This window comes from Phocoena phocoena, chromosome 19, assembly GCF_963924675.1.
Source record: "Phocoena phocoena chromosome 19, mPhoPho1.1, whole genome shotgun sequence".
NCBI classification, from domain to species: Eukaryota; Metazoa; Chordata; class Mammalia; order Artiodactyla; family Phocoenidae; genus Phocoena; species Phocoena phocoena.
In genome coordinates this window covers 19,615,065-19,624,558 of record NC_089237.1, presented here as the reverse complement: position 1 = coordinate 19,624,558, position 9,494 = coordinate 19,615,065, and the positions used below count along the sequence as shown (strand labels likewise).

At 57.2% G+C, this 9,494-nt stretch overlaps 1 protein-coding gene across 1 annotated transcript; it reads left to right on the top strand.

Annotated features, from left to right (window-relative positions):
* Positions 1-1,306: 1,306 nt before the first annotated feature.
* CNP (2',3'-cyclic nucleotide 3' phosphodiesterase) lies at positions 1,307-8,413 on the top strand. Its single transcript, XM_065896966.1, has 4 exons — positions 1,307-1,415; positions 2,695-3,364; positions 5,339-5,478; positions 6,908-8,413. Exons 1-4 carry the CDS (start codon positions 1,413-1,415, stop codon positions 7,355-7,357), a joined length of 1,263 nt encoding a protein of 420 aa, XP_065753038.1. The 5' UTR covers positions 1,307-1,412; the 3' UTR covers positions 7,358-8,413.
* Positions 8,414-9,494: the final 1,081 nt, after the last annotated feature.

The following is a 9,494-nucleotide window of genomic DNA, read 5'->3' as shown; positions in this document are numbered from 1 at the left end:
TCTGATTAGGTGAGAAACACGGAGACCCCCAAACAAGGCCTGACCCAGAATGGGACCGAGGTGTGAAATGCGGTCCTCCTCCCCAGGCCCTGTGCAAGGACCTCATGGAAGAAATGAGAAAGGTGCTAAGAAGAAAGGGTTTCAGGAGAGTGAAGAAACGGACGAGCTCCAAGGAGCTCAAAAAGCTTAAAGGGGGGAGGAAAGAGAAAGGCCTGGGAGTAGAGGTATGTCTGCCCAGCTGCTGGCCATTGGTCTTGCTGAGTACCTACTGTGTGCAGGGCACTGTGGGAGGCTTTCTGGAAGAAATAAGGATGGGACAGCCTCAGCCACCACACAGTGAGGGAGACCTACTTGTAAACCCCTAAGCCTTGAAAACAGAATGAAGTGCACGCTGGCACTCGTGGGGCTCTAGGAGCCCAGAGGGAGAAGGAAGGTGTCTGCCCACGAACAGGGAGCAGCTGAGAGTAGGAGCTGCGGCTGGACCCACCTGTGCCACCCCAGGGCCGGGCGGTACAGTCAAGTAAACCAGGCTCCTCCAGCTTGTCTCCTCTGTGTAACGAGTACCTGCCTCAGTGACTGGTGTAAAGATGATACGGGTGCTTAGCACAGCCCCTGGTGCACAGGAAGCTCTTAAATACCCACCCAGTGAGCTTTCAGTGGTTTCACAGAGTGGGTGGCTGAGCAGCTGAGGACGCGAGTTAGGATTTCATTACATTATTCATCTGCTCCTTTGGCCACTGCCATCCTAGTCCCAAACGGCTGGGGTTGGTTGGGGCAGAGGCTGGGAGACCTGCCGGGCTAGGGGGAGGCAAGTGAGGCATTTCAGATGCAACTTTTAAGGAACGTAAGGCCAAAAAACTCAATAAGGAAGAGAAAGTATTTTAATGCAATACTGTAAAAAACAATTAATGCAAAACCCGATGATGAGTAAAATATCAAAATTTAAAATAAAGACAGGATTCGACCTTGTACTTGCACGACCCTGCCTCCCTCGCCTCAACCTAATCTCGGCGCGGGACCCGGGAGGGGTGACTGCCTGCCTCTTCAAGGAGTTCATCATTACCTTGTACAAGAAGAAGAGGCCGCACAAGCCCTCCGCTCCCCACCCCCCAGCGTCCGTCGCCGCACAGGTGCCTCGGAGCCCAGGTGCCCCATGCGGCGGGCGTGCGGGAGGGCGGCCGGCAGCACTGCCGCCACGCCCCAGCGCCGAGTCAGTTTCGGGTTTCGACTCGCCGCGCCTGCGCAAAGGGGGCCGGGCTTGGCCCACCCGGGGCCAGCCCGCGCGCGCTCCGCCCCCGGGCTATGTAAGGCGGCCCCCAGTGGGGTCGCGTCACCGCTACACTCCGTGTCCCTCCGCGCAGGCGGGCGGCCCCGGAGAGCTGGTGCTGTGACGGCGGCGCCCCCTCCTCATCATGGTGAGCGGGCGCGGGAAGGCCGGGAGGGGAGCAAGCAAACCGGGCCGGGGTGGCACCTTAGGGGAAAACGGGAGTATTGGGGAATTTGGGAGAGGAAGTGGCATGCAAATGAGGACCCGAAGTTCCGGAGTTGAGTCGGGGCTTTCTTGGCTCTCCGGTACAGGCCTGAGATAGGGGTGGTGCTGGGAGAGTGGGGAGTGCGGACGGAGCTGGAGGAGGAAGGGAACCGCTCTGCAGAAGGTGCTGCCCCGGAGCCGACCCGGCTGGCGGGTGGGCCGGGGTAGCATGCGCTGGGCCCGCGCTGGGCTGGCGTTCGGCGCCCTCCCCTGCCCAGGGCCTTGTCTGAGATAAATGTACGCCAGCCGAGCACTCAGGGTGCTGGCGGGAGGTGGGGCCTCCCGGTTTAGAGGAGAAGACGCTGTACAGTAAAAACTATTGATTGTCACCCGTGGGTTTTAGCAGGCAGGAAAACAAGTGGCTCAGAGAGGTGCTGCTGACACACAGCAAGGGGTGAGCGGAGCTAGACCCTGGACGCAGGTGCCCTGAACCGCCCAGTCCTGGGGCAGGCACAAAGACCACGACTTTGGGGGGGTCCAAGGGAGAGGAGGAGGAGGTGGCGGGCGTGCTGAATGAAGCCCTTTGTCTAGCGCTCTCCTGCCCTGCCCCCCGCCAGCCCTTCTGTGGGACCATTGTCCCCCCATCCCAGACAAGAGAGTATTATCTGTCACTGGCATTGTTGGGGGAAGGGAGGCGGTCTTTGGGTGACCCTTCTCCACCCTCACCCTGCTCTGTGCCCTCAGGGCCACGGCCGCTGTGGCTTTGCCCAGACATAGAGCCCCCCACCTCCAAAGAGGTCATCCTTAATAAGTGCTAGGAATATAAAGTTGGGGTCCACTCCTAGAAACGCAGGCTTCAGGCCCTGCCCTGCACACACTTCCAGCACCGTTTTCCTTTCGAGGTGGCAGCAGTGGGCGATCCTTGAGGCTAATCCTTGAGGCTACGGTTCTCACTAGAGGAAAGAGTTTAGGACCGCTCAGACAAGCATCCCTCTCCATCCTGCAAAGCCAGAAGCCATCGGGTCTCAAGGACCTAGGAGAGAGGGTCCAGCAACCCAAGGCTTGGAAGGGTGCCCAAGGCACCAGGGGTGCCTGTCAATCAGGGCCGTAGCACCTGAGCCAGCTGGGGTTCCCGGTTAGAATGAGGCCAGAGACAAGGAGGCGAAGCTGGCGGGGTGGCCCCGAGTGACCTGGCTGATGTCTGTCTTCCCCTCCTCACACAGAATAGAGGCTTCTCCCGAAAGAGCCAAACGTTCCTGCCCAAGATCTTCTTCCGCAAAATGTCATCCTCAGGAGCCAAGGACAAGCCAGAGCTGCAGTTTCCCTTCCTGCAGGACGAGGAGACGGTGGCCGCACTGCAGGAATGCAAAACGCTCTTCATTCTGCGCGGCCTGCCCGGGAGCGGCAAGTCCACGCTGGCCCGGGTCATCGTGGACAGGTACCGGGATGGCACCAAGATGGTGTCCGCCGACACCTACAAGATCAACCCCGGTGCCCGGGGGGCCTTCTCCAAGGAGTACAAGCAGCTGGATGAGGACCTGGCTGCTTACTGCCGCCGGGACGTCCGGGTCCTCGTGCTGGATGACACCAACCACGAGCGGGAGCGGCTGGAACAACTCTTTGAGATGGCCGACCAGTACCAGTACCAGGTGGTGCTGGTGGAGCCCAAGACCGCGTGGCGGCTGGACTGTGCCCAGCTCAAGGAGAAGAACCAGTGGCAGCTGTCAGCCGACGATCTGAAGAAGCTGAAGCCTGGTTTGGAGAAGGACTTCCTGCCGCTCTACTTCGGCTGGTTCCTGACCAAGAAGAGTTCCGAGGGCCTCCGCAAAGCCGGCCAGGCCTTCCTCGAGGAGCTGGGCAACCACAAGGCCTTCAAGAAGGAGCTGCGACACTGTAGGTGGCGGGGTGTGGGCGGGTGGGGGCAGTTAGCCTTATTCGTAAGCCCCTCTTGCTGGGCACGGGACCATTGTTCTCAAAGCACTGGGGGAGGCAGGGGGCTCACCTGGTACCGGCAGAGGCCGCTTTGGGTGGTGGACGCTCCGTGGGTTATGGGAGAGGCGTTTGCCAGGCACCTTCCCTCTCACCGCACCCTTCCTCCTGCCCTCTGCTCCCCATCTGCGCTCTCCCAGCCTGGATCGAGGCCACTGACCCCGTCTTAGAGGTGGGAAAAACAAATTACTTACTACATCAACATTTCGTAAAACCTTGGAGGGAGAATCTGGTCCGATGTTCTCAAACTCATTTTTAGCAGCAGAACTATTTTCTAGAATAGAATATGCCATGCAGCCCTAAGCTGCAGGAAAATGACAACTTGGACTATTGTGACTCCACTGGCGATGGTTCCCAGGCCTTGAGCTATCCAGCGCACCTCCTGTGGCATCCCACAGCTCCAGAGAAGAGTCTCCCTAGTCTAGCCCCTCGCTTTTGCAGATGGGAAAATGCCCAGAAGGGTTGCGGGGTTTGCCCAAAGCTGTAGTGAAAGCTCGACTCTGTTGCCTCTAGAGGGGCCTCCCCTTACTGGGTTGGACCAGGGTTCGCTCCTGCAGGGGCTGTTTGCTCCATCGAGAGGGGAGGTTTGGGATAGGGAAGGACCCTGGTGGCCCTCCTTCTCCAGTGGCCCGTTGGGGAATATGTCACCCACTCCCACTAATCATCTGTTCTTCCTTTAACTCATTCCTAGCTCCCCCTGATTTTAGACTATCTTCATACTTGAAATATCCCCACCCGTGTTCCTTTGCATTGTCAGAGGTAATTTGTGCCGGTATAAGTTCTCAGAGAACTCTTATCTCGGCTCCTAAAATTCGAATGCTGGGAAACTGGGGAACTGTGGTGCCTGCACCAGCCGGGCGTGAGCCCTTTACCTGTGAAGAGCATGACAGAGAAGCTCCCAAGGCAGGGCTCCCAGTTAGAGCTGGTTCTGCCCTGGAGATTGCCTCTTGAAGATGCTTTTACCATTAAAAACTGGGATCCTTCTGCCCAGGACACAGTAGGAGAAATGTAACGGGCCACAAACAAGGCCTGCCCTCAGAGTAGAGGTCTCCCTCCCCTGTGGAGGGTGAGCGACGTCCTTCACAGGGATTCAACCCTGGGGGTAAACAGGAAAAGCCTAGTGACTCTGAAGCTAGCCACAAGGCTTAGAGTCTGGAAATTGAAATCACAGCTACCCCAAGTCTCATCGAAACCACCAGCCACATAATGTCATCCTGTTACCTCCCAAGACCCTTCCTGCACCAGGCCCATTGCAGGCTTTCTTTCACCAAACGAGGCTGACCACGTAACTTCTTGTTCAAGTGGCCCCTGAGTGAAATGGGGCACGACTAATACTTACCTGGTCTTGGTGGTCTTGGGAAAACTGGAATGTGTGGTCACCCCCAGTTGTATTTGATTGACAGATTAGGGTCAATCACTTGCCCCAGGTCCACAGGCTTGGAAGTGGGCTGGATGTTAATTACGCTGTTTCGGGCTCCTTCCATTATACCACACAGTTCCCAACCTCTTTTTTCTTTCTACCCCATTTTTCATGACCTGCTTCCCTCTTTTCAGATGTGTAGCTAGTGCAGTTCCGATTCCCTTGGCATATGCCACCTACCCCTGGGTTACAAGTGCCTTAGTTTTCACATCTGGGTAAGAGATGTAAGAATCTGCAGAACATAAAGCAGGGAACTTGTATCAACACCTTTTCATAGCTCCAAAGTTGCTATTAATTTGACCAACTAATGAACGGTAGTGGATCGCTCAATCATAGTGGATTGCAAATTTATACTTAATGTCTGATTTTTTTTCCTCTGGGTCTCCCATGGTCTTGGTGATAGATGTGGCAATGCCCCTGCTCTCCCGCCCTGACTGCCCCACTCTCTCTCCCTTCAGTTGTCTCTGGGGATGAGCCCAGGGAGAAGATTGAACTGGTCACCTACTTTGGGAAGAGACCCCCGGGCGTACTGCACTGCACAACCAAGTTCTGTGACTATGGGAAGGCCGCCGGGGCAGACGAGTACGCCCAGCAGGATGTGAGTGCTCCTCGGGGACACCTGGCTGAGGTGGGGAGAGGGCAGGGTCTTCTGGAGATGGGTACCGGCTCAAGGCAGGGACCACGAACCAGACAGCCTCTCAGGAAGAGGCGGCTCCATCCCCAGCTCACCGAAGCCCGTGTAGTGCCCCCCAGGGCCTGCCCATCAGCACCTGCTCCTTCCGCAGACGTGCAGAGCATGCTGGTTGGCAACAGCTCCTGCTCTGGCCTCTAAGCCTGTGTTCCCTTCCAAAGGCCAGAAGTCCCTTACCCCCAGTCTGAAGCCTGGCTGCGCTCTGAAGTGGGGAGTGTCGACAGGGAGGCTTATTGGCTTAGGGGTACCAGCCCCGTCCCTGCCACACAGCCCAGGTCTCCCGCCCACAGCCTCTGACATGGGATCCTTAACCACCGGGCGTGGCCGACTCCAGCCTCCTTCAGGTTGCCTTCACAGCAAGGCCGTCCGTGACCCTCTGCCAGCTCCCCCCCTTCTCTGCCTAGGTTATCCATTGGTCTCCTCCCACAAGAATGGAAGCTCCGAGGGCAGCACTGTTTACAGCGTGGTTCGCCTCGTGTCCTTAGCACCTACCACAGCTGCATGAATGAACACGGCCCTTTCACTCCCATCTCTGTTCACTCATTGGGCAATGTTTATTAAGCACCTGTTATGCACTAGACACTGTTAGGACCGGGGGTATGAGCAAGATAGGGAAGATTTCATGGTCAAAATCGGAGAGATGGGCTTTTTCAGAGAATCAGATATAATGTAAGCCAAAGTGTATGGAGTAGATTTTGATCAAAGTCCTTTATTTCTGACTTCACCCCATCCTCCACCCCATCCTCCAGGATAGTGCCTGGATACCAGGGTGCTTTTACAGGGTGAGTCAAGTAGTAACGACAACAGCCCTTGTCAGGCTCTTTTTTTTTTTTTTTTTTGCGGTACGTGAGCCTCTCGCTGTTGTGGCCTCTCCCGTTGTGGAGCACAGGCTCCGGACGCGCAGGCTCAGCGACCATGGCTCACGGGCCCAGCCGCTCCGCAGCACGTGGGGTCTTCCCGGACCCGGGCACGAACCTGTGTCCCCTGCATCGGCAGGCGGACTCTCAACCACTGCGCCACCAGGGAAGCCCCAGGCTCTTTAGTCCTCACGGTGAGGAGGGTTCTAGCCTCAGCTGTCTCTTACAGGTGAATGAGCCCTGAAGTTAGTGGGTGGGGAGCCCGGCCTGAGCTCAGGAAGCCTTGCGTCTCACGCCTGCTCTCTCCTGCCTCTCTGGCACCTTCATTTTTTCAAGCAGCCTGGACAGTGTCGGTGGAAAGACATCCTCCCAGCACATGGCCATGGATGTGGATGTCTGCGGGCTCTGCTCGGTGGCACTCAACTGTCCCTCTCTCGATGCCGCCACCTCCAGCTCAGTCCTCTGTCCTCTCTCCGTAGGTGGTGAAGAAATCCTACTGCAAGGCCTTCACGCTGACCATCTCTGCCCTCTTTGTGACACCCAAGACGACGGGAGCCCGGGTAGAGCTGAGTGAGCAGGAGCTGGCCTTGTGGCCGAACGACGTGGACAAGCTGTCCCCCTCTGACAGCCTGTCACGGGGCAGCCGCGCGCACATCACCCTGGGCTGCGCGGGTGATGTGGAAGCCGTGCAGACGGGTATTGACCTGCTAGAGATTGTGAAGCAGGAGAAGGGGGGTAACCGCGGCGAGGAGGTGGGTGAGCTTAGCCGGGGCAAGCTCTACTCCTTGGGCAGTGGGCGCTGGATGCTGAACCTGGCCAAGAAGATGGAGGTCAGGGCCATCTTCACGGGGTACTACGGGAAGGGCAAGGCCGTGCCCACACGGGGCGGCCGCAAGGGTGGCGCCTTTCAGTCCTGCACCATCATCTGAGTGTTCCCGGGCCACAGGCCCCCGCTCTTTACAAGGGAATGGGGAGGAGAGGGAAGCATCCCTCTGCTTGATTTTTGGTTTAAGATTTTTTTTTCTTTTTTTTTTTTTACTCAGTTAACCTTCTTGTAACTTTTTAAAAACGTGTAAAATAACTGCTCTTTTTTCCTGCCCACCCCCTTCCCCTCTAACGCTCAAGCTCTCAACACAAGCGGGTGGGTAGGCGCCATTCAGGAACCTGGACCAAAGCTGACGAGGCTGGGCCGAGTTGGGCCTGGACCGGAGCCACGACCCCAAGCCCCGCTTACAGTTGCTGGACCCCTAGGCCCACTGCCCCACACAGGGCCGGCTAGTGGGGAGGGACGCCCCAGCGCTGCTCGTGTTCACGGGGTGGTCACCACGGCCACAGAAGACTGGTGGTGGATTTGAGACAGGATGACCCCTGGGCTTTGATCCCATTTCTTAATCAGTGTAGCCCCAGAAAGCCTGGGGCTATTTACCGGGGTAGAAAAGGGGTTTTTACCTTCCACCTTTGGTCCTAAGTGCCTGTCCCCTCCTCCTCACACTGTAACTAGGTAACAGTTTGATACTAGGGAAGAAAACAGAATAAGCAGCAGCCGCACCCCAGGCTGGCTACAGGTCTCACCCCAGGAAGCGGGTGGGCTGCCATCCTCCCAGGGGCGTAGCTCTGTCGTGTGGATGGGGAGATCAGGGCCAGAGACAGCACCTCGGTGGGAAAGCTCCAATCTTGCTGTCTGCCCAGCCCATCTTGCCTCCTTGGTGCCTCCACTAAAGGGGGTCAGTGGGTACCAAGAGCCAATGGAGTGGCCCCCAGCAGTTTCGTGCCAAGCCCCACCCGGTGCCTCTGGGAAGGGGCTTTTAACATCGCTGCAGGTGCTGTGGTTCCTGGGGTGCCCTCTGCTGCCCTCTGCTCAGTAACAGGGCCTTGCTAATCGGGTTGTCACTTGACAGAAGTGCCCGGGATTTTAGTTACTATCCTGGCTTTGCCCAACCTCAGCAACTTGTAAGACTGATAATGAAATAAATCGTGTTAATCCTAGCTGCGTGCAGTCTCTCTCACCCTCTGTGCCCAGCTCAGTCTTCCCTGGGGCAAGGGCAGGGTGCATTAGGACTGCCTTTGTCCCCCAGCTTGGGGCCATCGGTCCTGTCTCCCCTCTGCGGGCTGAGCACAGCTGTGGCGAGGCTGGGCAGTGGAACAGTGTTGGCTTTCATGAGGAGGCAGAAGGGAGAGAGGCTGGTCTTGGATGCACACAGGCAGTGGGAGTTGGCCGGTGTGAGGGACGTGGAGCACAGAGCTGCCACCCCCCAGCAACTGGGCACAGGCCCACAGGTGTGCCTGCGGTTCTCTAGGGAAGGCCACCTTCAGATCAGTGCCACTTCAAACACAAGGGAAGAGCTGACTCTTCCAAGCCAACAGGGGCCTGGATGGCTACATGGGAACTTCCCAGGCCTCACGCAGTCCGCATTTCAGCGCAGCTTTGGCACTAAAGGGGGAAGACTGAAAAGAAAGGGGCAGAGGCTCAGACGGAAGAGAAATAGCTATTTGGGCCAAGGTCTTTACCCAGCCATCTCTACTTACCCAAAGCACCAAAAATCAGAGCTTCAGCCAAAGCTTCAAGTGTGTCTGCCTGGAACTGAAATTATTCACCACAAACACAAAAGCTTGACCTGAACAGCATGACATATACCACTGCTTCCTCCCCCTGCTTGCCTCCCATACAGGAAGGGACACCAGTGGAGAAGGCAAGGGGCGTTTGCTAAGAGTGGTGTTTCCAGCCAAGTGAGCTGACGTCAGCGCCCAGATCCCTGCACCCAGGAGCTGCCTGTCCCACTTGGAAAGGGTCTGAGGGTCAAAAAGGCAGGATTTTGTCCTTGTCACCATCTCCCTCAAGCAGTGAGAACTCTGAGAGCCCGTGTAAACCTCTGAGTTAGCCCAGCCTGACACCTGGCACCCACTTTGGACACGTGCAGCTTCTAGTGATTTCTGGTGGCCCTACCATAAAATGTGTTTTCTGAACTCGCTGCCCCATGACTGGCATCAGGCTGGGCACGGCAGCATCCCCAGGGCCTGCTCAGCACTCCCGTGCTAAACCGATTTGGAGGCAGCCAGCACCCCGCC

What these genes read in the sequence shown, in the direction of transcription:
- CNP (XM_065896966.1), top strand. An exon ending in CAAGAAGGAGCTGCGACACT is followed by an intron (nt 3,365 to 5,338) that starts GTAGGTGGCGGG and finishes CTCTCCCTTCAG; the next exon opens with TTGTCTCTGGGGATGAGCCC. An exon ending in ACGAGTACGCCCAGCAGGAT is followed by an intron (nt 5,479 to 6,907) that starts GTGAGTGCTCCT and finishes CTCTCTCCGTAG; the next exon opens with GTGGTGAAGAAATCCTACTG.